A 27,581-nucleotide genomic window follows, 5' to 3' on the forward strand; every position below is an offset into this window, starting at 1 on the left:
TTTTGGTGTGAAAGGACTAATACGTCCTCTTTTCAAAAGTCCATCCCACGTGGCAGCCCGTAACAGCCAGGTCAGCGCCACGGGAGCCACGTCACCGTTTTCCGTCAGGGCAAACGGAGCGACTCTAACGGAGGGGTAAATATGTCCACTTTTTCGGAGGGTCAGGGACATTAAAGTATTTTCCAAACCTCGGGGACGAAAATGTCCGCGGAAAAAAAGGTCAAGGACGGATTTGTCCTTTACTCATACAAAAATAAGGATGTTCGATAGATATCGCAAATTATCCTCTCAATGTTTTTTTTTGAAAGGGGTGAATTTCATTAAATAAGGCTGTGCCCAGTACATCCAAAAAGGCCAAATTTGTAACATGTGTTAGAAATTATTGTGATAAAAAAAAAATTATTCTCCATCTCTAAGCAATTTTAGCATCTATATATATCTAAATAATTTAGAATCACGCATTTTTTTTTTCATTTTTCTTCTCTCCCCACACTTCTTCTTCAATCTTGTAGGTCTTTTTCTTTTCCTCATTTTTTACACCACCACCATTTCCTCCTCTTTCTTCTTCTTTTTTTATTTTTTTGTTTATGATTCAATTTTTGTTTGTGTTCTTGTTTTTGAATTAAGTTTGATTGTCATAATCATTTAAATAATTTTGGTTCATTTTAAATTTAAATAAGGTACACTTAGTCTGTACTTATTTTAAAACGAGTTTACATCCTAAATTTAATTTTTGGTTTATTTCTGAATATAATTTCGATTAATTTCTATTCTGCACAATTTAAAATTCTTCTTGGTTGCCTTCGTTTCCTCACCTTCGCTTCTTCACCATGAAAAGAAGAAGAAAAAGAAAAAAATACAGTAGCAATAACGCAAAAAAAGAATAAGTATAGGAGGAGAAACGCGAAAAAAAAATGCTACGTACGTAAATAAGTGTGAAAAGAAGAAGAAGTTCCATCCGTAAATGAGCGTGAAGATACGCATGTAATCATGTTCTTTTAATAAGAGTGGATTTTTGTTGGTGTTGAACCTACTTAAATGAATTTAGATAAAAAAAATACTTAAATGTGTAATAATTTGTATTATTATATGATGTAACAAACCAAGTCTAAAAAAATAGATAGATCTATCATATAAATAATTTTTACAGTAATATATATTTGTAATTCTAGAGAAATAGATAGATTTGGATTATTTTACCTATTTTTTGATTATCATCCGCTAAAATTATGATTATAAATATAAATTTAATTTCTTTATAATAAATATAAATCAAGTTCGATAATATAAATATATCATTATTCTACATCTTTATATGTACCTTTATTATTAAATTTTGTATCTATATATAATTTTTAAAATAATAATGAGATTGAGTAATACATTTAATCATAAAACTTTTATTTTTTTAAATTTATTAGTAATTTAAAAGAAATAGCTTAATATGTGTTTGAATTAAAAGTTTATAAATGAAAATTTATATAAAATGAATTTTACAAATTTTATTTTTATTAAAAACAAATTGGTGTTGGAAGAATTTATATTTGACAATTTTTATATTAAAATATATTATAATAAATTAAAGGTTGTTTAAATATATTATTCAAAATTAATTTTAAATAAAAAATTCTTAAAAAATATAAATTTAAATAATTATTTTATTTTAAATATTTAAATAAATTAAAATATTTTTTTATAGTACTCTTAGTATTTTTTAGTACTTTTTAATTATAATTTTTATTATTTATAATTTTAATATTATTATGCTAATTTTATTTAATTCATTCTCTTTAGTAGGATTAATAAAATTATAATACAGAATACAAAATAAAATAAAATATAATAAAATAAAATTTTATAAAAAAATAAAAAAGAGCATTTATATAAATAAAATATTAAAAAATAATCGATTAATCGAATAAAAAATAAAAACGGAGTATTTTTTGGTGTTCTAAATATTAAATCAGATGCACGCTTAGAAGCATGAAATAAAATCAGGTTATGAGATAGTAATTAAGTCTATCTATGTATGATATCTATCAAACTTTAGATTTAACCAATATAAGTGGGTGACCATTTTGATGAGAGGCTCCAAAATTAGAGTATCATTGAATGTTGTTATACCTATTTTTATGTTCACTTTATCTACTTTCCTTTGTGTGTTTTTTTTTTTTTTAATTCATTATGATTTTGCAAGGTATTTTGCAACTCTACTAAATTAAATCTAAACTCTCCCATTTATAGATAGAGAAGGGATAAAGGCATAATCTCTCCATAAAGAATATCTTATTAATAAAGAAGTAAAATAATCAGCTTATTAAATAGTGTTGAGTCAGCCTATGTAATATATAGGATAAATGCCAAATTTAGAATTTGACCAATATAATACAAGCGGTGGGAGACTATCCGAGTGAGAAGTTCGGTGACGGTCTAACTCACGTTTTCGTTGTTATACGCATATGTTTATCTATGCCATTTATGTGCTTTCTTTCGTTGTTTTTTTATTATGATTTCAAATGGCATTTTGCAACGTTAAAAGAAAAGATAACGATGTAATTCACACCGTAAATAAATAATAACTTTATTCAGTAGATACTGATAATTCAATATAACTATATGATTGTAGCACACAAAAATAGGATCTTTTATGAATAAATAAATTTATTTATTAATTTATATAATTTAGATGGTATTTACATTTTTAAATTGTATTATATATTTGATCTTTGATCAGTTTTAATGCTAATTTGGATTGTTTTTTCAGTAAAAAAATATATTAAAAAAATATATTTATTTAATTTAAAATTTATTTAAATATGACTTTAAAAAAAGTACTTTTTTTAAAAAAAATTTACTTTTTCTAAAAATTAACAATATTTTACTTTTAAAAAAATATAAATAAAAAATATTTTTAATACTTAAATTTTTTTTAAAACATCTATCTAAACAAAAATAATTTTTTTTATTAAACATTTTTTTATAAAATAAAAAAAATAAACACTTCTTCGAAAATTAATACAAACTAACCTTTAATGTATTGATTTTTTTTCTTTTTTACCGTTATTTTCTTAGTTTTCTAACCGTATCAACTCCTTCATTTTTTAAATATTGTTGTCAAATCTTTTATTTTCTAATTAATTTGTATAGACATTTTGAAAACATAAAAATAAAATTTTTAATATAGTCTATTTTTTGTAAGAATAAAATTTTATTAATTAATTTTAATAAAAAAAATAATTTCATGATATGGGTAAAAAAAAAAAGAAGATTATGTCTTTCAAATTCAGTTAAAGAAGCCAAGTATAATAAATAGTACTAAGAGTAGGTCAATTTAATTCTAAAAATTCAAGATTGGACAATCATATTTATTTAATACTTAATATGTATTTACTGAATTAAAGGCGTTAGTGAATAATAAATTAATTATTCAATTTTTTTAATATTATCTCTTAGTGATAAATCAATATAACTATAATTAATTATTTTAAAATAATAATTTATTTTATATTTAATACTATATAAAAATTATTAATTTAATAAAAAATTAAATAAATAAATTATATATTTAATAGAAATATAATTTTATATTTTAAAATATTAAAAATATATTTAAAAAAATTAATTAAATATATTTTTATTATTTTTAACGTTTAAAAATGGATTATTCAACTCTCTAGTAAAAATGTAAGATAAGAGCTAAGAGATTGATTCATCTAAGAAAACAGTAGAATGTTGTGGTAGTGCACTCACACTCGTCCAGCAAACAGACTCCTTTGATCTCGACACGCTAAGGGTTACGTGGCCACTTCAGGTAGAGCTATGACACGTGTTTCCACTTGATTCCATTCCTGCATACAACGTGTCAGTTACATTGCAGTGTTGCAAACCACCGACTTCTACCTATTCCAAAAACCGAAACAAATCTCCAATCTACGCCATCGTATATACAACAATACTATCACATCGTTCAACCTTCAAACTCCATTTTTTTATTTCCAATAGTAACAATGATGAACGTATTAGCTTTGAGTCTGTTTCTAACTTCTCTTGCAGGAGCAGGCCTGTTCTCTCCCACTCCGTCCGCAGATCAAAAGCAAGCAGAAAGCACCATTGTCAAAGAAGGCCATCGGATTGTCGTCGTTGAATTCGATGGAGATGGTCATCAGAACACCAAAATCTCCATCTCACCGGAGCAGCACGCAGATTCCGACCCCAGTGGTGTTCTTCTCAACACCGCCAAGGAGAAGATGAAGGAGGCGGCATCCGTTCTCCCTAACGTTGGACAAGGATTATCCTCCCAAGCACATGATGCCGCCTTCCTCCACGCTTCCAAGGACCTCATTTGTGATGCCTATGGAAAGTGCAAGCATAAGATAGCCAGTGCCGTGGAGAAAGCCAAGGACAAAGCCCATGACGTTATCGACCTAGAGAGAGAGTCGTTGGCGAGGAAGAAAGAGGCGGCGCGTGGTGCAGTTGAGAAGGCCAAAGAAACCATTTACGATAAAGCTCATGATGCGAAGGAGTATACAAAAGAAGCTGTGGAAAAGGTAAAGGAACACGGGCAAACCGCCACGGATCATGTGGTTATGAACATCACGGAAGGAAATGATATGCTTTTGGGGGTTCGGGTAGCCATGAGGCGAGTTGCTGCTGAATATTTGGGATCCATGGACTATTTGGATTCATTGATGGGTGTGGCAGATTTGATGGGGTTTGCAACTGCTTATGGACTGTGTATTTGGGTTACTTTCTTCTCAAGCTACGTGCTGTCGAGGGTTATGCCGAGACAACAATTTGCGGTGGTACAAAGTAAGATATACCCTGTATATTTTAAAGCTATGGCTTATAGTATTGGGATGGCTTTGGTGGGCCATGTCTTTGGCCATAGGACCAAGGTGCTCTCTCGTAAAGCTGAGATATTTCAAGCTTATAACCTTCTTGCTGCGGTTTTCACTGTTTTTGCCAATTCTGTTTACTTGGAACCTCGCGCTACTAAGGTATATAACCATACTTCCTTCCTTCCTTCATTTAGATTACAGACTAGTTCTCTGTTGACACTTAAAACCAACTCTCTTTCTTGGAAATATCAATGACAATTAATGATTTCATATGAGCACTTTAGGATTGATATTTTCCACCTTCGTCTTTTGGTATTGAAAGCCGTTAAAAACATTTTAAATACACAAACAATTTAAGGTTTATATGGTGTTAAAGTAAATCATAAAAGAGAATGTGGAATCATGTGTCTGCTTATTTTTCATATACATATCAAGATTTACCTCGTTGAGATTATAATGGTATATCAGGGAAGCTTTTTAAGATATGATATTGATTCAATTTTTCTTTTTAATGATTAGCTGATGTTCGAAAGGATGAAACTGGAGAAAGAAGAAGGAAGGGGAAGAGAGGATATGACTGGTGAACATAGCAGAACAGAAGAGCATCAACATCAGCACAGTACTGCTGATCCTAATGAAACCGGCACCCCAGCCTCGGCCTCAGGAGCAGCAACGGCCTCAGGAGCAGCAACACCCACACGAGGTGCAGAGCAAGATGCATTCAGATCGAAAATTCTCAAGCTTAACGAGAAGCTGAAGAAGTTGAATTCATACTCCTCCATCTTAAACATCCTCACTCTCATGTTTCTTACTTGGCATCTCATCTATTTGGCTCAGCGTGTTCATCACGGCCCATGTTGAGCTAAAAAAATTTAGCAGTAATGTTCCTATGAAGATACATGTTTGTAAATGTGTGCTTTATGTTTGTGATGACTAGTGTAGTAAATCCGTAGATTTATATCTTTCATAGTTCATAGTTTATAGTATGTTTATGTTTACGAAGTACGTTATAATGTTTTTTTTCCTCATAATTAATGTGTTATATCAATGAGTTTTCATAGTATGGATCGATCATGCTTTGAATAAAGTGACGGTTACATTACCTTCAATCCTTGGTCGGAACTCGGAAGTGACCCATTTGGTTTGCACTTTCTTCACTGTTCCTACATCTATTTGTTTGAAATTAATTAAATGGTAAACAGAGAAATTATATGCTGCTTTCAGAATTAATTCGCCTTTGATGGCTAAGTAAGTGTCACAATTTTGGTCGGATGAAAATATGCAAATGACGCAAAACTACACTGAGCAACGAAAGGGACTTCTCTACTGAAGTTAATTCATCAAGAACTCGTTGGGGCAGTCAAATGTAAAAAACTTGCAAGGTATTTTCAGGTCTTAAAAGAATTAAGAACCACTCAACATGATCTTATATCTAATCTGTTGATTCTCATTGTATGCAAATGCAAACACAAAGCAATCTACTTGTATCTATCTACTCCTTTGAACCACACAATTATATCTCCCTACTCTTTTGAACCACACAATTACATCTCCGTTGCTGCTCCGATAGTTCCTGCAATATATATTACAAGTTCATCAATGTAAAATCACTACTCTACTCACAAGGATAAAAGATTTAATAAAAAATAAAATAAGATGTACCTCAATTTGCTTTTGGAGAGACTTGACATAAGCTACTGCCTCATCTAACATGTCTGCAGTATTAGTTTGCTACAAGAACCAAGCCATCATCAAATTAATATAACCAAAGATTATCACATATCATCTACAAGTAAACCCAAAAGTCCAAGATTTATATTATATAACTTATCTTTAATGTTATTTAGATTATTTTTCATTAGTAATAATGTAGACTCAATTACAATTAATTTTGTAGTATGAGTACATAAGGAGTATATAAAATGTAATCATCAAAAAATAATTTGTTAAAGTGGTTACACCTTATATACTACTTATGTAGTCCTAATATAAAATTAATTCAATTGAGTCAAAAATTGTTACTAATGAAAAATAATCTAAATAATATTTTACAACATAAATTTACATATATACCTGTGAACTCTTGTTTATATTTGAATAAAGGAAAATTAACTAAACGGCAGAATGGGAGTTAAAAGACAATAATAGACAGAAACTCCAAAGAAAAACAGAGCAAAGAAAAACAAATACAAAACAACAATGAGACCTATAACAGGAATGTATATTTGTTGGAGCTGATGTTTCAAGAATTTAGTAGCATAGTACTCTAACAAAATTTCTAGTCTTTATAGAACAAGTTTCTTTGTTCCAGAATTCGCAAGCCATTTCACAATGTAAAAAAGTAAGTGGCTGACACATAAATATAGAGCCATTTGTATCCATAAAAAATCCTTTGTACCCCATTCCATACATTATCCTTATCTTTTTTTGTACACCAAAAGCACAATTTTGCTTGGAATTTTTTTTAATTACCAGATTGAATCGAATCAGTAAATGAGTAAGAGTTAAATATTTTATTTATTATTGTATGTACCGAAAAATATTAACAGATTGTTTGTTGTAAAAAGTTGGTTCACATGCAATTTTTTTTTTCAAATCCTAACTTGTCATTCTATTTTATACATTTATTTGACTGAAATCTTCTCTGCATTTCATTATTCCATGTACAAACAATAATATTTACTAAATTCTATTCGAACATACTCTGCAACATTATTAATCACATATGGTGATGTAATAAATACCACTAGAAAAAATCTTCCCTTCCAATTATATAATTGAAATGAAATGATTACAAATTCATAAAGTAATATTGTTCCAAATAAACTGCACACGAGAATTCACTTGAAAATGAAGTGAAGTCATGCATTTTGTTTGACATTCCAAAAGAATAGTTTTAGTCTCCACCTATGACTAATCTCAATATAATCATGGCAGTCGCAAAAGCATAAAATCTGAAGTTAACAGCGGTGGAAGTAAATTACTAAGCAAGAAGAGTAGTTTAAGATGAAAAGTACACTAACCTTATCCATGTTTGGCACAAGTTCCTGCAGCTTCCTGATACGATCACTGATACGAGTCCTCCGAACCTGCACCATGAGAGTCCGAAAAAGAAGCAACAAGAACGTGAATTCTAAGTAAAGGCCTCTTTAGAAAGAGAATTTGATAAATGTGATGCTGCAACTGCACATGTATGGCAAGATTGGACTTACCCTTTCAGCAATACTCCTAGGATGAGTAGCACAGCCACGCTTTGCTCGAACTTTCCAAGGCACAGAATCCTTCATAATCTTTTTCTCCACTTTCACCCCTCTCTGCTTAATTTCCTAGTACATCACCAAAATATTTGAGATAAGTTAAAAGACATCAAGTTAATAGCATGAAATAAGTAAGTAATAAAAAGAAAGAGTAATAACTTATTTGAACCTGCGGGATTGGATTATTCGCGCTGCTGTTATCCGGAGAAGCGTAGGCGTAGTCGTAGTCGTAGTTGGAGGATACGTATTGTTGAGAGTAGTCGAATACAAAATCGGCGGGAGAACTATTGTGGCGGAAAACCCCGCTTGTGTCACCGGAAAGAAGCTGAATGAATCCCTGCTGGTGGATGCTGCTGCTGCTGCTATTCAACGCCGGAGGATCAGCTTCTTCTTCTCCTTCTCCTTCCACTTCTTCCTTGACAAAAATTGATTCTAACCAGCTCGCTGGAGTTGAACGGAACCTGGCAACACCACCGCTGCTACCGCCACTGCCACTACTACTGGGCTGCATCGTCAGAGCCTCAATCCTCAACTTTAGCCTCAGGAGTTGCTGTGTTGCTGGTAAGTTAATGAATAAGGAAGGATTCTAGGTTTTAAGTTAATGATGTGTTGTTGTTGGTGGTGTTCCCTGAGGTTGGAGTAACGGAATTGAAATTGAAGAGGGTGGTGGCCTTTTTGTTTTCAACATATATTCTGCACCTACTAATTTTAGCCCTTTTTAACACTAAATCGGTAAATCCACACACATTAAGCATGCAACATAAATTTTTATTACAATAAAAATGAGATTAGAATGAATACAAACAGGAACTCTAGGTTTTTGTTTAATCTGTGTTCGGTGATGTTACGCAAAAGCGGACGCTAGAGTGCTACACTGTTCGCTTTAATCTTGCCTGGTCTCTTCATGTTCTTCATTTCCATTTATGGACCATCTAATGTGTGGCATATTTGCATGATGAACGGTGGTGGATGCAGTATGTAGGGTCCAACAGCCGCAAAGTTATACACTGCAACTTGTGAAGGAAAGGATAGGATGGGGCATTCTCTCTTCTACTCGCTCACTATCTCTCACGCGCCTTCGTTTCACGCTTGTCTCTGCCCGCTTAGGTGCATGTACTGAAAAGAGTTTGCTGCTTATTATGCATCTTTATAAACCTCTATTACCTTAATTTATTAGCCAAATAAACGCTACCTACTAACTAGTTGTATTGTTTTGTTTTCATGTATTGGAAATATGGCTGCTTGCAAATTGCAATATTGTTGTCATTTTCTGCAATTCCTTCCATGACCACCTACCCCTTCGTTTTTATTCTTGGGGCAAAACTTCTTTATTAATAGACAAACCTGGATCCGCAAGCCAACAGACATTTGATACTATTTATGATAGAGTGGTTCAAAGATGATTATTTTAATTTGAAGAAGTTTCAGGGCAGCAATTTTTATATTTTATGGTCAGTACTTAACCATTAAAAAAAAAGTGAATGATCTCTTATTATGGGATATAGTCTCACACTATTAAAAATACTATAGATGGTCAATTGATGGTTATAAAATACAAAAATTATTGGTCTCCTAGCACTCTTCTTTTAATTTAATTAACAATTTCGTTAGATAACCAATAGTGATCTAGCCAATTTTAAACAACTATAATTAATAATTATTAATTTTATATTTTAAAAAAATAAAATTTAAATAATTATTAATTAATAATAACTAATTAATATAAAATATAATTCAAAAATATTTATTAATTTGTTGTTGACTAAATCTTTATCTAACAAAATTAATTATCAAAATATACATGAGTCAAATTATCAAATTGGGCCAAACTTTATATAATATATATAATTATTAGTCTCTAAATTAATAACATCACCTTTGGTTTGGGAGTAAGTTGAGACTTGCGTTTTTCTCCCAGTTTTGAATCTAAAAATTTTGGGATTAATTCCAACATGTTCAGCATTATTGCATCGTGGACTAGAACGCATGATGAACCAATTCGATGATTTGAGACATTTTGCAGGCGCAACATGCAAAGTAATAAGAGGGCCTGAAATAGCAATTGGCTCATTTTGGACCTTCTTTTAGACCATAGATATTTTTTTTTTGAAAATCAATTAATTTTTTATTTATTTAAATAAAAAACTTAGCTATCTTGAATTGGCTTAGTGATAAGTTTAGTAATCCTTTTAAGAGGATTGTTGTGCACGTGATTTGCAAAATAATTGGAAAGCAAACCTTGACTGTATTACTCCGGCAAGTATGCGTATGTCTGACTTTCCTATGTTTTATTCCGACGTGACTAATTGCCTTGATAATGAATGAGAACAGTACGTTTCAGTCCTCCATTCCAAACTATCGATGGCCATATCCGAGGAGGCTTCCTCAGCATTGGAAGCTCCTCTGCTTGCTGACACTGATGATACCGTAAACGGCGCCGTTGACTACAAGGGACGACCTTCCATCAGATCCAAATCTGGCTCTTGGAGATCTGCTCGCTTTATCATAGGTATGTATCTACGTATTTTCCTTCTTCCTCTCTCTTGAATTCTCGTTCCTACAAGTTAACGATTCAGTTCAATTAATTGTTCTTCAGGTGTGGAAGTGGCAGAGAGGGTGGGATTCTATGGAATTCAGGGGAACCTGATATCGTATCTTACAGGGCCGCTGCAGCAGAGCACGGCAGCCGAAAATGTAAACATATGGTCGGGAGCATCCTCCCTGCTTCCCCTCTTTGGAGCAATCGTCGCCGATTCCTATCTTGGACGCTACCGCACTATCATTCTCGCCTCCCTCGTCTACATTTGGTCAGTCTCACCGCTATTCTCCTTTCTCCCCTCCTCTGACCTAAAATACTCCATCTACATACACTAATCACAATTAGTAAGTAATTAAGCGATTAGCAAATGCTGTGAGTGCACCTTTAGTAATTTGTAGTATGCCCCTGTCTTCAAGCTTTTAATCTATCCATGCATGTCACTATTGTGTTGTTAACTTGTTGTCATCTAATACATTTTCATTGCTTCTCAAAATGTGTTCGTACCTATGGAAGGTTACGAGCTGATGAGTTTTCGGGGACCTGACGTGAGCTGTGTGGACATCAGTCCGGGAGGGCAGTCAGTAGTGCGCTTAGGATGATTTTCTTTATAATAATTATCAAATATAAATGACAGGGGATAGGATCGTTAACAATATCAGCTATGCTTCCTTCTCTCAACAATCCGGAGTGCCAAGTTGGCAGCAAACTGGGATCATGCGCAACTGAAACTCAAGTAATATTGTTCTTTATCTCACTTTATCTGGTGGCCATTGCACAAGGTGGACATAAGCCCTGTGTTCAGGCATTTGGAGCCGATCAATTTGATGAACAGCATCCAAAGGAGCTCAAGGATAGAAGCTCGTTCTTTAACTGGTGGTATTTCACAATGTGTGCAGGTAGTATGGGAACTCCTTGGATTTTGAACTATATACAGGACAACCTTAGTTGGGTCGTTGGATTTGGAATCCCTTGTGCGCTGATGATCATTGCATTGCTTGTTTTCATTCTTGGAACATGGACCAACAGGCAAGGGCCATGGCAAGAGCCCTTTTCTCAGAATTGGTCGTGTCTTTGTTACAGCTGCGAGAAATCGGCAAGCAGAAACCATCCAAGAGGAAACTAGTGGAACACTCCCTCCTCAAATTTCCCAACAGTTCAAGTAAGGATTAAAGCATGCTAATTTCGTAGTCCTTTATTTTATTAAAAATTTTAAGTAGTCTTGAAGCAGCAACTACCAGTCTACCACCACAATGAAATACTTGAGTTTTGCTTCTACATTAAGCGTTGGAGGCTTGGAGCATTAAATTGTTATTGAACCGTCATCTTGCTCATATCCGAATGTTTTATTTGCTTCTAGTTTTAACTATATGCCATGCCATCTGAAGCTGCCTGAATCTATCCTAGTGTAATTGTGTACATAGAGTAACATTATTAGAACAAATCTTTGTTTTTCCTACTCTGATATTTCACTACATATATAGCCTCATTTCTTTGGATATGAAATATCATAACTCCATTGATGAATTTTTCAACACTGGCAGCTTCCTCAACAAAGCATTTTTAGCACCAGACTGTTCCATCAAAGAAGGGAACGTCACGTGTAGTGTCGTGGAGGTGGAAGAAGCAAAGGCAGTACTAAGGCTGGTTCCTATTTGGGCAACAACTCTGCCGTTTGCTATTGTGTTTGCTCAAGCCCCTACCTTCTTCACGAAGCAAGGATTTACGTTGGATCGCACCATATTTCCGGGCTTTGACATACCTGCTGCTTCTCTTCAAACGCTTATTGCACTTGCCATTGTTGTCATCAGTCCCATCTATGACATTTGTGCCAATAGCTAGAGCCATCACCAGGCAAACCCTCCGGCATCACAATGCTACAAAGAATTGGGATTGGGATTTTTATATCGATATTTACTGTAATATTTGCGGCTCTTGTTGAGATGAAAAGACTGCAAACAGCACAAGAGTTTGGTCTTGTTGATGAACCGGATGCAACCATTCCCATGAGTATGTGGTGGTTGATTCCCCAGTACCTCTTGCTTGGAGCTGCAGAAGTTTTCACCATGGTTGGTCTGCAGGAGTTTTTCTATGATCAGGTTCCCGATGAACTACGAAGCATGTGTCTTGCTCTGTACTTGAGCATCTTTGGTGTGGGAAACTTTCTAAGCGGCTTTCTGATTTCGGTTATTGAAGGAGTGACAGGCAGAGATGGACATGACAGTTGGTTTGCTGATAATCTGAATAAGGTGCATCTTGATTGCTTCTACTGGCTACTTGCTGCCCTTAGTGTCATCGGATTTACTCTCTTCATTTGCTTTGCAAAATCCTACGTTTATAATCACAAACGGATTTCTCGAGGATAACCCACTTATTGTTTTTTTTTTTTTTTTACTTTTTTTCTCGTTTTGCTAGGAGGAATAATTATTTCTACTACTGAAGCGACTAAGGTTTACCCAACCCCTAATCCCCTATACCACCAACTATAATTTTTGCCAAAGGTAGTAAGAGGAGAGGAGAATAAACACATTTCAAACTCGAGTGAGATTTACAGGAGACTTCATGGTTGAACTGTATGTTCACTGCACAAACGATAGACATTTTATGTAAAAGTAAATTGCAATTAGATTAAATTTGGATTCATTGTCCATGTATCCAATTTCCACATGCGTATGGCATTGGACATCCGTCAGTACAAAATTAACCCAAATAATTAGGCATGGGACCTACATATATTGCCGATATTTATTAAAGTTGAAAGGGACAATTTCATAGAAAGGCTTATCATGTGGACGTGGGAACTTTTTTTTTTTAATATTGTATTATTAGAGGTGAAATCCTTTATCATGAACTAAATTGTGTGTTAAACACAACTATGGCCATTTACAAAACGTCAGTGACGTTTTGTGTTTCTTCAATTAAAATAATATATTTTTAACAAAACGTCAGTGACATTTTGTGTTTTAATAATTAAAATAATATTTTTTATTACAAAACGTCAGTAACGTTTTGTTTTTTTATAATTAAAAAAATTTTTTTACTACAAAACGTCAATGACGTTTTGTGCTACCACCATAACTATATAAAACACTAAAATAATAAAATATTTTTGTATTTCACATTAAAATTAATCATGGTGTATTTCAACTTTTCAAGCAACCATATAATAAAGGAAGGGGATAAAATAAAAGGGAAAAACAAAGTTATGTCCCAATGTGCATAGGTTTTAGAATACTTTATATGGGACTTTTATACTTACTAATTTTTACAATGCAAATTTAAACGTAATAAATATGCTTTTTAAAAAGGTGATGTTTTCTAATTTGTAGATAACTGGTTTTTTAAATAAAAAATAATAATAATAAAACCGTTAGCGACTAGACTCCCTAGTCCCTACTCCTACTTGGTCTTAGAGTTGTCGTTTCCAGTTTCTAAAAATAAGAAATAAAGAACTGTATGATACATGATTTGCAAAAGAATTGGAAAGCAAACTTTGACTGTATTACTCCAGCAACTATGCCTTTGTCTGACTTTCCTAACCTTTTATTCTAACTGTGACTCAACGATTTTTAGTATGCCATGATGATGAGAGTACAACACACCGGCACCAATTAATTCTTCAGCTTCAGTCCTCCATTCCAAACCATCGATGGCCATATCCGGGGAGGTTTCCTCAGAATTGGAAGCTCCTCTGGTTGCTGACACTGATAATACCGTGAACGGCGCCGTTGACAACAAGGGACGACCTTCCATCAGATCCAAATCTGGCTCGTGGAGATCTGCTCGCTTTATCATAGGTATGTATCTACGTATTCTCCTTCTTCCTCTCTCTTGAATTCTCGTTCCTAAAAGTTACCGATTCAGTTCAATTAATTGTTCTTCAGGTGTGGAAGTGGCAGAGAGGGTGGCGTTCTATGGAATTGAGGCGAACCTGATATCGTATCTTACGGGCCCGCTGAAGCAGAGCACGGCGGCCGCAGCCGAAAATGTCAACATATGGTCGGGAGCATCCTCCCTGCTTCCCCTCTTTGGAGCATTCATCGCCGATTCCTACCTTGGACGTTACCGCACTATCATTCTCGCCTCCATCATCTATATTTTGGTCAGTTCTCATCGCTAACCTGGCCCCCTTTCTCCCCTCCTCTAACCTAAATACTCTATTTGACTATCTACATACATTAATCTTTATTTATCAATCCCTTCGTCCCTTTTTTTTTTTTTTTTTCAAAGTCACATAATTTTATTCATGTTCATAAAATAAAAAAATATATAGGTGTCCATATATCAAATCTTTCGTCCCTAAATTAAGCTATTTTTAAAATAAGATATAACTAATATGTGTCTTCAAACAGTGATAAGTTTGATCTTAAATTTTTTTTATTCAATAAATATAAAATAATATATTAAAAATTTAATTTTTTATATTTTAATTTATAATTTTAATATACGTTTTTAGAATACAGAATAAATAAATTTTTAAAAATATGTAAATATTAATATGTTAAATTTTCTGGAATCGAACTTACTTAAAAATAACTTTTCAAACTTTGAACCAAACATGGGAATATGATATTTCCATCTTAAAATTCTTTGGAATTATTTATAATTCTTTCGACCACACACCCTTAAACATGTTTTCCAGATCAAGGGTTAATGTGTAAAAAATCAATTATGTTATAACTATTTAAAAAGTTTAACTATTTAAATAGAATACATATGAAAATATAAGGGTAAAAAACTGAAATGAGCCAAGGAGAGCTCAAATTTACCTAAATCAGCCAAATGAAAAATCAATACATGAATCAACCAGGACGAATTTCTATATAATTCGAATCAATATGATTCGATTTTGATTTGAACGTAATTCGAATTGATATGATTCGAATTACTAGGAACGCCCAAAATCAATGAAGTTCGAAACAACTTGTTTCGAATTACAACTATAGAATTCGAATTAAGTTAATTCGAATTACTATGAAGGCACATTGTTTAGTAATTCGAATCAAGTTGATTCGAATTACTAGGTTAGGTTGTGACATTAGATAATTCGAAACATATAGATTCGAATTATATATATATAGTGCGGGCCAGGGCTATATATATAAGGTGTGAACTCATGTTGCTCTCAACAAAGAGGGGAGATGGCTAGTGAGGAGAGTTTCCTAGCTCTGGTACATTACAGAGGGTCCATTAAGAGAAAAACTCGGTCCGGCGTTAAGTTCACTGATAAGGATCCCCTATGTATTATCGTGACGCCGACAACCACCTACGATGCACTTGTTAGCTCTGTGCTGGAGAAGCTGGGTCTTGAAGGCGTTAAAAGGGTGAAGAAGTTTTTCTACCGCATTCCTACAGCGGTGCTCCATGACACCGTGAAGTTTGATTGTTTCACAATCGGTAGTGACGAGGACTTGCAGGTTATGTTTCTTTCTCGTAGGCAGTTTCCCGAGGTAAGGACACCGGAGCTGTTGGCTAAGTTGGTTGATGTGGTATCTAGCTCGGGTGGTTCGAACCGGAATGCCACTACTATAGCCGCGGTTGCCGGCTCGAGCTCGAGACCTGCTGTTGCTTCATCCTCTGCTCCTGTGTATGAGCCACCGATGCATCCTGTTGCGTCCCCTTCGTTTGCTGTTGATCTGAGCGGCAATGTTGGAGATGAGGTTCGGTATGGGGAACATATTCCCACCGAGGTACATTATCCCACACCGGCTGGTGTTGGTGACGGTTTGTTTGATGATCCAGATGACGATGACGTGGAGCCGGATTTCATCGGTGATGAAAGCGGCGATGATGTTGGAGATACTGTTCCGACAAGGGCTATAGGTGGATCTAGTTCTGGCACACAGCAGTATCCACCCCATTTTTCCTCATTGGACCTGGATGCCATGCGGCAAGACGACAATGATCTGCAGGCCTCAGGATTTGGTGCTAGAGATACCGAGGGGTCTGCCGGTATGAACGAGTTCCAGGTTGGCCAACAATTTCAAGATAAAGATGAGGCGCTGTTGAGTGTGAAGACGTACAGTATCCGTCGAGGGGTCCAGTACAAGGTCGTTGAGTCTGACTATCGCAGGTATGTGGGAAAGTGTTCTGAGTTTGGGAATGGGTGCACATGGCTAATTCGGTTGAGTCTCCGACAGCGGAAGGGTATCTGGGAAGTGAAGCGATACAACGGACCGCATACATGTCTTGCCAGCTCCATCTCCAGCGACCATAGGAGTCTGGACTACCATGTCATATCCACCTTCGTTATGCCGATGGTTAGGGCTGATGCAGGTGTGAACATCAAGGTGCTCCAAAATGCCACCGCCGCACACTTTGGGTTCAGGCCTACGTACAGGAGGGTATGGATGGCGAAGCAGAAGGCCGTTGCCGTGATATATGGGGACTGGGAGGAGTCGTACAATGAGCTCCCTAGGTGGGTTTTAGGAGTGCAGCTGACGATGCCTGGCACTGTAGCCGTCCTCAGGACTTGCCCTGTTCGAGTTGGGGGACAGGTTGACGATTCTCAGGTTTATTTTCATAGGCTGTTCTGGACTTTCCCCCCTTGTATCCAGGCATTCCGTCATTGCAAGCCTTTGGTGAGTATTGATGGCACCCATTTATATGGGAAGTATGGGGGAACACTGCTAGTCGCCATTGCACAAGACGGAAACTCGAACATCCTACCCGTGGCATTTGCACTAGTTGAGGGTGAGAATGCTGAGTCATGGTCTTTCTTTCTTTCCCACCTCCGTGAGCACGTGACACCTCAGCCGGGTCTGTTAGTTATTTCAGATAGGCACAACGGCATAAAGGCAGCCCTCGAGGCTCCGGATGGGGGATGGCTTCCGCCTGCTGCGTACCGGGCTTTCTGCATTCGACACGTTGCAGCGAATTTTGCCTTGACGTTCAAGGGAAAAGATGCCCGGAGGCTTCTTGTTAACGCCGCATATGCCAAGACCGAGGTGGAGTTCGACTACTGGTTTGACATTCTGCGCTCTGAGAATCCGGCAATGTGTGACTGGGCGAACCGAATCGAGTATTCGTTGTGGACACAGCACTGTGATGAGGGTCGGAGATTCGGGCACATGACGACCAATATTTCGGAGTGTGTCAACTCAATCCTGAAGGGGGTTAGAAACCTCCCTGTATGCTCCCTGGTGAAGGCCACATACGGAAGGCTTGCTGAGCTATTTGTCCGTAAGGGGAGGGAGGCCGAGGCTCAGATGGGTACTGGACAACAATTCAGTCAATACCTAGGAAAGTGTATCGAGGCCAACCTGAGAACAGCCCGGCATTTCACGGTGACTGTTTACGACATCAGGAAGTCGATGTTCAGGGCGGGAGACGGTATGGGCTGAACGCCGCCAAACTGAGGTAAAACTCTGTCAACCTGATGCCACTCGACAACCGCAAAATAAATTAGGGCCGTCCTGCATCGCCACAACATCGTATGCCGAGGCTCCAACACCTCAGGATGAACAACCTGGATGACGTCCACTCCGCTATACGGCATCCATACGAACTGCAAAAATCAAAATCAAATCATTCATACTTTCAGTTAAGTGATATAAAGTGAAACACTGACTTTATATACGCAGAAGTTCTGCTTACGTACCTGCCGAGGCTGTAGCAAGTCGATCTGCATGCGAGCCATCTGTACCCGAGGTCCCTTGTTGCTAATCCCAGGGTTGTAACCAGACCATCTGCGTACAAGAAAACAGAAGAATATAGGGCATAATTACAAAATAATAACAAGAAGAATATCTACTACAAAACATAACGGTACCTCGATGCAAGGGGCCAGCTGATCTCATCATACCCAGATGGTCTAAGTGTAGGAAACCGCCAGAAAATCCACGACTGTAATAACCGTAACAGGCCAGCTAACTTAACCACATGTCTGTTGGCGACTCGGCACATGCACCTGTACAGCCATGCTAGTGCCGCCGACGCCCAACTATAGCGACCCATCTCCTCAAGCCGAGCAACATATGGTAGCCATCTGATGTGTATACGATTGCCGGACTTGTCGGCAAACAGCTGCGTACCCAGTAACATCATGATGTACGCCCGGGCAAATCGCCTAACCGTCTCCTCATCTGCCCCATCTGGACACTCCCCGAATGTCTCCTGAAACCAGGTGCAGTTGACTGCGAATTTCTGCACCTGGTTCTCCGGCGGTAAAACACCGAGCAACTCGTGGAACCACTGCCAAGCAGGTCTCCCACCCTCAATGTAAATGTGGAAGTCCGTAAGGCAACCACTAACATAATCTCCGTCGACTGGCAACCCCAGCTGGTATGCGACGTCCTGAAGCATGATAGTGCACTCTCCGAACGGCATGTGGAAGGTGTGCGTCTCAGGCCGCCACCTCTCGACGAATGCGCTGACTAGGGGCTCGTCTAGTCGGAACCATCTGTCGTTGAGTCTCGCAAGATGGTAAAGTCCCGCCATCTGCAAGTACGGGACATACCTCTCATCAAGACGCATCCCCTGTTGCCGCCTGACACTGGATATGCAACGACGAGGCTGCCCATTACATAAAACGCATAATTAGAACAGATGCACAAACCACTAACATAAGAAAAACCATTAACAAAAACCGTTAACAATAAACCGCTAAAACAAAACCATTAACACAAAACAATAAACAAAGAACATCAACAATAAACCGTTAAGAAAAACCATTAACAAAAACCATTAACAATAAACCGCTAAAAGAAAACCATTCACAAAAACCATTAACAAAAACCATCAACAATAAACCATTAACAAAAACTATTAATCTAAACCATTAACAAAAACCATCAACTAAAACCATTAACAATAAACCGCTAAAACAAAACCATTCACAAAAACCATTAACAAAAACCATCAACAATAAACCATTACCAAATACCATTAACAAAAACCATCAACAATAAACCGCTAAAACAAAATCATTAACAAAAACCATCAACAAATACCACTACCCTACACTAATTTCCTAAACCACTATCCAAAAACCATTTACAATAAACCGCTAAAACAAAACCATTAACAAAAACCATTGACAAAAACCATCCACAAAAACCATTACCCGACACTACTTTCCTAAACCACTATGCTAAACCACTAACAGTAACATAAACCATTCTAAAAAACCATTAACAAATACCATTATCATAAACCGCTTTCATAAACCACTAACCTCGTCGTTGATAACACCGGCGATATGAGCTACTCCATCCAGACGATAAAGCCTTCCCGGATCGTCCCCCATCGACAGAAACAGCCGCTCTGGTCAAGCTCGTACTGAACGTTGGTCTTTTTCTCTGGGATTTGGTGGGGTTGGAGAATGAGAAAGTGATTCGAATGAACTTGGCACGAACTCCTTTTATAGCCGATTCCCTAGTAATTCGAATCAACTTGATTCGAATTACTATGCAAGCCCGTTTTCACCTAATTCGAATCCAATTGATTCGAACTCCTCTAACATGGGCTTCTCCTAGTAATTCGAATTAACTTAATTCGAATTCTATAGTTGTAATTCGAAACAAGTTGTTTCGAACTTCATTGATTTTGGGCGTTCCTAGTAATTCGAATCATATCAATTCGAATTACGTTCAAATCAAAATCGAATCATATTGATTCGAATTATATAGAAATTCGTCCTGGTTGATTCATGTATTGATTTTTCATTTGGCTGATTTAGGTAAATTTGAGCTCTCCTTGGCTCATTTCAGCTTTTTACCCAAAATATAAAGTATTTTTTGTATACAAAGTAATTTTGGCAAAAATAATATACCCGCAACAGTTTAATTTCACATAGTCGGAACCGGAAAAATGACTTAAGAAAACCTGAAAGAGAAGGATCAATTTTGGGTTAATCATGCAAGTTTTTATGCTAATGATTATCATGATTATCTAATATGAATGACAGGGGCTAGGATTGTTAACACTATCAGCGTTGCTTCCTTCTCTCATCAATTCGGAGTGCCAGGTTGGCAGCAAATTGGGATCATGCTCTACGGAATCTCAAGTAATCTTGTTCTTCATCTCACTTTATCTGGTGGCCATTGGGCAAGGTGGACATAAGCCCTGTGTTCAGGCATTCGGAGCAGACCAATTTGATGAACAGCATCCGAAGGAGCTCAAGGATAGAAGCACATTCTTTAACTGGTGGTATTTCACAATGTGTGCAGGTTGCATGGGAACTCTCTGGATTTTGAACTATATACAGGACAACCTTAGTTGGGTCGTTGGATTTGGAATCCCTTGTGCTGTGATGATCATTGCATTGCTTGTTTTCTATCTGGGAACATGGACCTACAGGTTTAACATCAAGGGCCATGGCAAGAGCCCCTTTCTCAGAATTGGTCGTGTCTTTATTACAGCCGCAAGAAATCGCCAAGCAACAGCCATCCAAGAGGAAACTGGGGGAACACTCCCTCCAAAAAGTTCCCAACAGTTCAAGTAAGGATTTAAACATACCAATTTTTAAGTCCTTATTACAATACTCATAGGTTTTCTTGAACCAGCCACTACTGCTACTGCCATGAAATACATGCATTAAGACCATCTTGCTCATGTCCGAAGGATTAATTTGCTTCTAGCTTTGACAATATGCCATCTGAAGATGCCTGAATCTGTCGTAGTGTAACTGTACATAGAGTAACATTATTTGAACAAATCTTTGTTTTTCCAACTTTGCTATTTTACTACATATAGAGCCTCATTTCTTTGGATATGAAATATTATAATTCCATTGATGAAGTTGTTACTCTTTTTTAACATTGGCAGCTTCCTCAACAAGGCATTAATAGCACCAGACTGTTCCACCAAAGAAGGGGAGATCACATGTAGTGTCGTGGAGGTGGAAGAAGCAAAGGCTGTACTAAGGCTGGTTCCTATTTGGGCAACAACTCTGCCGTTTGCTATTGTGTTTGCTCAAGCCCCTACCTTCTTCACGAAGCAAGGATTTACACTGGACCGCAACATATTTCCAGGCTTTGACATACCTGCAGCTTCTCTGCAAACCCTTATCACACTTGCCATTATTGTCATCAGTCCCATCTATGACCGCATATTTGTGCCAATAGCAAGAGGAATCACTGGGCGACCCTCCGGCATCACAATGCTGCAAAGAATTGGGATTGGGATTTTTATATCGATATTTACTGTCATAATTGCGGCCCTTGTTGAGATGAAAAGACTGCAAACAGCACTAGAGTTTGGACTTGTTGATGAACCGGATGTAACCATTCCCATGAGCATGTGGTGGTTGATTCCCCAGTACTTCTTGCTTGGAGCTGCACAAGTCTTCACCATGGTTGGTCTGCAGGAATTTTTCTATGATCAGGTCCCGAACGAACTGCGAAGCATGGGACTTGCTCTGTACTTGAGCATCTTTGGTGTGGGAAGCTTTCTAAGTGGCTTTCTGATTTCAGTTATCGAAGGAGTGACAGGCAGAGATGGACATGAAAGTTGGTTTGCTAATAATCTGAATAAGGCGCATCTTGATTACTTCTACTGGCTACTTGCTGCCCTTAGTGTCATCGGATTCAGTCTCTTCATTTGCTTTGCAAAATCCTACATTTATAATCACAAAGGAATTTCTCGAGGATAACCCACTTCATATATATTTTTGTCGTTCTGCAAGGATTAATGCTTATTCTGCTACTCAGGCAACCAAGGTTTACCAAACCCCTATGCCACGAACTATAAATTTTACCGAAGTTAGTAAGAGGAGGGTGAGAATAGACCCACACTTGAAGCTCAAGTGAGATTTACAGGAGACTTCATCATTAAATTGTATGTTCAGCTGCACAAACCATAGACATGTAAAAGCAAATTGCAATTCGATTAAATTTCATGAAGATCATATATATTAACAAATGAAAAATTATTGTAGTTGAGAATATTATTGTTTGATGCGTCTTGAATATTGTTAAACTATATTATTGTTTTGGGTGGAAATCTTTTTGGCATATAACTCATTAAGGATGTGCTTCACTGTCTAAGCTTTTCTAGTAGAACTCGTAGTTAAAATGGAGGTGGTAACTCCAAACTATAATTCGGTTGGGAGTATTATTTGTAGAAAACTCTTCCTTAACTATAGTTGGAGTTGCACAAAAAATAGGTGAAAGTGTGAAACTATATTTGCAAAAGATATTTCAAGTCGGTAAGTATTACAAACATATAATATATAGTTCTATAGATATAGAACCTTACAAAGTAGCAGATATCATATACACGAAATTATAAGCTATAGGATATATGCTGAGTTCACAATAGAACTTACAGAGATTAGATATTCGATCCTTAGTTGAGATGTAGCGCCTTGTAATTTGCAGGCATTTGGTTGTTGTCGTTGTTGAGCTATTCTTCCTACTATGTGTTTTTGGGTGGTAAGTCTCGGATGGTGTATAATTTATCCTATTCAAAATTGAGCTTGCCTTTGTTAAAGACCGATAAGGTATACTTCAACTTTAAGAGGAATGGCGGCAACAGGCACTTAGAAAGGCACTTCAACACTCAAGATAATAAAAGTAGAAAATGAGTATAATGCAATTCAGAGTGAATAGCATACCTTTTACGTAATTAGGGTTTTGTATTTATAGAGTATTACCTCTTAAAAGAGATTAAGATATTTATCTGATCTTTTGGTAACCACCTTAGTTTGTTTCTAAGTGGATTGTCAAGGAAGAAATTCTCTCTAACTGAAAATGAGTCACGTTTATTATTGTATTTGAATTTCGATTTAGGCATAATTGGGCCAGAATCACAGCTTCCAAACTTGTTTTGTGGTATTTTTCAATCCAACAAGTTGAGCTTTTGACTTTTTGTAGACCTATACATCATGATAGTAATAATAATAGTAGTAGCCCCAAGCTCAATTTATTGTACTTTGAATAATAATAGTCATGTTTGGGAATAATTTGAGGTAAATAATAAAGTAAAAAAAATTGAAAGTGATTATGAATAATGATTAAATAATGAGATAATGATTAACTCCCGTTTTCTTACCTGATGGAAGTATATGAAAAAATTTTGATGAAGTAAAGGAAAGAATAATTAATTTGTGTAAAATAAATTAAATAAAAAAGAATGTGAAGTGTAGGGTGTTCATGGATCGGATCCGATTTATATATCTGCGGTGTTTATTCGGATCCGATCCGAAAATTGCGGATATGGATCTGATCTATAAGGCTGTCGGATCCGATCCGATTCAATCCGTACATTAATAGGATCGAATTGCGAATTTTGTGTAAGTATCCGCATATCCGTGTATTCGCAAAAATAAAGAAATAAATAAGTAAATATTTTTTTATGTTTTATTTCAACTAATAATTATCATATATGTTGTATTATTTTAATTTATTATTTAAAAAAAGTATGTTTAATATTATTTTAAGAGTAAACATATTTAAAAAATAAAAAAAATGAATTTTATTGATAGTTTTTTAATAAAAATAACCTTTTAAAATTATTTTTGTGTTTTGCGAATATATCCGATATCTGATTTGATCCGATCCGCACAATTTTAAAACTGCGGATATTAGATCCGATCCGATCTGATGATTTTAGTGCGGATCAGATCAAAATTTTGGCCATATCCGATCTGATCCGCGTTCACCCCTAGTGAAATGCCTTCAATAAAATAAAAAAATAATATTTAAAATAAGTAATAAATGAGATGATAAAGATAATTATGACCTGCGGTTACTTTTTAGTTTACCAAGGTCATCAAGACCATTTATCAAGAGTTGGATTTTGAGGAATATGATCAACAGATGACATGTTAGTGGGAAGGATCGATGGTAATGAGCTATTAAGAAGTGGAATGGTTGCTCATCTTAGTCGTTCATGTTTTAACTTTTGTGAGACGCTTGCTTGAAGTTGGTCTTATTGCTGGGGAGTTTGCTACTGGGTTCGAGAGAACCGTAGAGCAAATCAAGTTTAGGGCGCCAGACATTAATATTTCTGCTCTGGACCCCTACAAAGTGATTGTGAATGGAGAACTTTTTTATGATAACCAGATTAAGAGGGTGAGGATGACAACATCGTTGTGTAATAACCCAACTTCTAGCACGTCATGATCAATGCTAGCCACCAGGCACTACTACATGGCTTTTTCTAGAGACTCTAGACCTTATATTATATATATACATATGAGCCTATAGCGCTAATTGAGATCGCGTGTCAGATATATAGATATAACGAAATAGGTGATAGAATAATAGATAATATATACATAAAGCATAGAAAACATAGCAATCCCATACATATATGCCCGAAAGCTCATTTGGTACATCATAATTCATATGGGGTTACGCCGTTGCTTATTCATGAAAATATTTACAAACTCTATATTTATATTAACAGGCCTCGACTCACAAGAGTCACTCTAGTTTGGGACCCATTCTAACTTGTTTATATATGTATTTACAAAAGCACCTAACCCTCTAAAAATCTATACAAAGCGAGGGAAAAAATAACTACTACTACTGCTACTATTATAACTACTGCTGGTAATCAAACCCTGGCAGTTAAAGAAACACGGAAGTAATGTGTGGAAGTAAGAAAAGTTGCTCTGATCCTCTGGTAATGCTACTGCTGCTTGCTAGTCCCAAGATTGAAAACTTAAAGAAGATCTCGCCAGTTTGCATCTGCGGAATAGGAAAGTAAGGGGTGAGAACCTAAGGTTCCCAGCAAGGTACTGCACAGAAATCCTAAGGGGTTCCGTAGCCTAAGTCTAAGACTTTACACAGTTAGGTCGGTAACTCACAAAAAGAAGTACAAGAACAAAAATATAGCAAAATAGTAACCAAGCACGGAATACAAGAAGCAGAAACAAAATAAAATCACACGTACAAGTAAGCAATCACAAACATAGAGAATCTAGCAACCAAGTATGATGCATGCCTGGTTCTATACAGACCATGAGCTCATGTGTCGGTTGGCTACTTGCAGCCCGACGTTACCTGGCCCAAGTCCGGATATGGCTACTCCACTTGGTCGGTTGCGCATCGGTGCCCGAAATACAATCGCGGCACTAATAAACAATGGTCCAAAAATACAAGGTGCTCTCGGTGAGTAACAGTCCATATGGCGGGCGTCTCCACGTGCATATAGTCTCTGGCCAGGCGGGATGGAAGTCCGCTCTGCCAGGTTCTTCTTAGCACCTTGGGGTTTACAGTTTCTTCTTTTATGGCACATCTCAACAGAATTTATTTCTAAGGGACTTATCCTCCCTTCCTTTGTAAAAACTTGTGCCCGAATTTTTCTTAAAATATCTCAACATTGTCACAATTTATCATTTTTTCTCCTTTTATTTAACTTTTCTTTTTACCGTTTTCTTTAGCCTTTTAGTGACGCTTTCACCCCTGATATTATTTTACCATTGTATCTTCATATTTTTCCTAATATACTTTTTCTCCTTGATTAAGTTAATTATTCATTTTTAATTTGACTTTATGCCTGAAATTACTAATATGTCCGTGAGTACTCTAATTTTACCGTTTAACCTGATTTATTCATCAAAATGTTACCAGGTTAATCCTAATATTTTTTATGACTAATTATCCATTATATTTTTAGTTAATGCCAATTTTACCTTTAAGGACCTAAAAGATCATTTTATCCTTTATTAATTTATTTACTTTTCTTGTTATTGCTTTTTGCTGTTTTACTTCTAATTTTTACTAAAAATTTTATTTCGGCCTAACACTTTATTGTAATTATAATTATGACCGAATTAATTTATATAATTACTATTTTACTCTTAATGACACTAAATTCAGAATTTTACTTATTTTTTGTTTAAATTACATCTTTAACCCTCTTTTTACCTAAAAATGACCATAACACCCTTTTTACTTTTCCACTTTGTTCCATAGAATTAAAACTATTTTTATAAATACTTTTTAACTCCTTTCTATCATAATTTTTGTGCTCTTAGTGACTGAAAATTTCAGAGGTACAATTTTATATTTTTCTATACTTTTTGTGACGTTTAAAACTTGAAACTTAAACCCCAAGTGCTTTCATATTTCTGGCTGCTTTCACACAAAATTCATAGACAATATAACAGTATATTACACATATTTAGCAATCCAAAACAATGCTAACATCACAAAATTTTTAGAAATTCAAAATAAGCACAAATTCACCACAAAGTGGCTCATATAAGCACCGAAAACAAGCACAACCATACTCTAACTAATCCTAAACTTTACCTCTTATGTAATTCAATTAGCAAACCTTTCACACACTAGAAAATGTGCACACAAGGGCAGAAATATAGCTGGTGGTGATGAGTTTTGTTTTTGGCCTAAAGTATCGCAAAAACGTCAAAATTCAACCGCTTTAAACTCAAATCTCTCTAACTCCTTTGGCGTGATCCATGAGTGCTTCAAGAAGAGTTCTCTATATATAGAGAAAAGTAAGAATTCATCATGCTACTGTTTTTAAAAAAAAAAGAAAAGGAGAAAGAACAAGAGTTTACCTAGCCGAAATTTTGATATAAACGCAAGGATTAGCGAAAACGGGAAATAGTTTGTGCTTGTATGGTTTGAGTCCTTGAAGAACACATGAAAAAATGGAAGAAGAGTTGAAATATGGGCTGGGACGCAGATAACAAGTGCAAGAATTATCTCTCTTTATCTCTCGAGAATTCGGTCAAAAGAGTGTAAAAATGTGTAATGTGTTTTGTGAGTTTTGTGGCAAATACTTCTTTAAATAAAAATAAAAGTCTTGCTGAATTTATGAAGGTAAAAGGGGCTGGAATTTTTGTGGTCAAGGGCTGGGATTTAATGAAGAAGGGGCATGAAAATGAGGAAGCTTGGTCAACACTTGCGTGTCGAGCTTATCCACAGTTAACCGCAGTTAGTTCCTCGAGATCAAAAACAGAGTAGAAAAGGGTTAAAGGCTGAGATAGTCTCATCCAAAGGCTAAGAAGGAAATACAAGTTACTTGGATTCC

General features: G+C 36.0%; 2 protein-coding genes and 1 pseudogene across 2 annotated transcripts; 2 read left to right on the forward strand and 1 right to left on the reverse strand.

The window, feature by feature from the left end:
* The first annotated feature begins 3,975 nt into the window (after positions 1 to 3,975).
* LOC130970085 (uncharacterized) lies at positions 3,976 to 5,834 on the forward strand. Its single transcript, XM_057896061.1, has 2 exons — positions 3,976 to 4,997; positions 5,358 to 5,834. The coding sequence occupies exons 1-2, from the start codon at positions 4,008 to 4,010 to the stop codon at positions 5,697 to 5,699; spliced, it is 1,332 nt and encodes a 443-aa protein (XP_057752044.1). The 5' UTR covers positions 3,976 to 4,007; the 3' UTR covers positions 5,700 to 5,834.
* LOC130970086 (transcription factor bHLH80-like) lies at positions 5,541 to 9,203 on the reverse strand. The gene is made up of 6 exons (XM_057896062.1): positions 8,265 to 9,203; positions 8,051 to 8,164; positions 7,862 to 7,927; positions 6,501 to 6,569; positions 5,942 to 6,411; positions 5,541 to 5,725 (listed from the first exon to the last, which is right to left on the reverse strand). Exons 1-5 carry the CDS (start codon positions 8,604 to 8,606, stop codon positions 6,352 to 6,354), a joined length of 651 nt encoding a protein of 216 aa, XP_057752045.1. The 5' UTR covers positions 8,607 to 9,203; the 3' UTR covers positions 5,541 to 5,725; positions 5,942 to 6,351.
* A 1,139-nt stretch (positions 9,204 to 10,342) lies between these two features.
* LOC130968855 (uncharacterized) lies at positions 10,343 to 22,527 on the forward strand (annotated as a pseudogene).
* The last annotated feature ends 5,054 nt before the right edge of the window (positions 22,528 to 27,581 follow it).

This window comes from Arachis stenosperma, chromosome 3, assembly GCF_014773155.1.
Source record: "Arachis stenosperma cultivar V10309 chromosome 3, arast.V10309.gnm1.PFL2, whole genome shotgun sequence".
NCBI classification, from domain to species: Eukaryota; Viridiplantae; Streptophyta; class Magnoliopsida; order Fabales; family Fabaceae; genus Arachis; species Arachis stenosperma.

Excerpts from the sequence above, each read along its gene's own strand:
- LOC130970085 (XM_057896061.1), top strand. The coding sequence starts at position 4,008 with ATGATGAACGTATTAGCTTTGAGTCTGTTTCTAACTTCTCTTGCAGGA. Across the intron at positions 4,998-5,357 it reads TGGAACCTCGCGCTACTAAG|CTGATGTTCGAAAGGATGAA; the intron begins GTATATAACCAT and ends TTTAATGATTAG.
- LOC130970086 (XM_057896062.1), bottom strand. The coding sequence starts at position 8,606 with ATGCAGCCCAGTAGTAGTGGCAGTGGCGGTAGCAGCGGTGGTGTTGCC. Across the intron at positions 8,165-8,264 it reads CGAATAATCCAATCCCGCAG|GAAATTAAGCAGAGAGGGGT; the intron begins GTTCAAATAAGT and ends GTGATGTACTAG. Across the intron at positions 7,928-8,050 it reads CTAGGAGTATTGCTGAAAGG|GTTCGGAGGACTCGTATCAG; the intron begins GTAAGTCCAATC and ends CTCATGGTGCAG.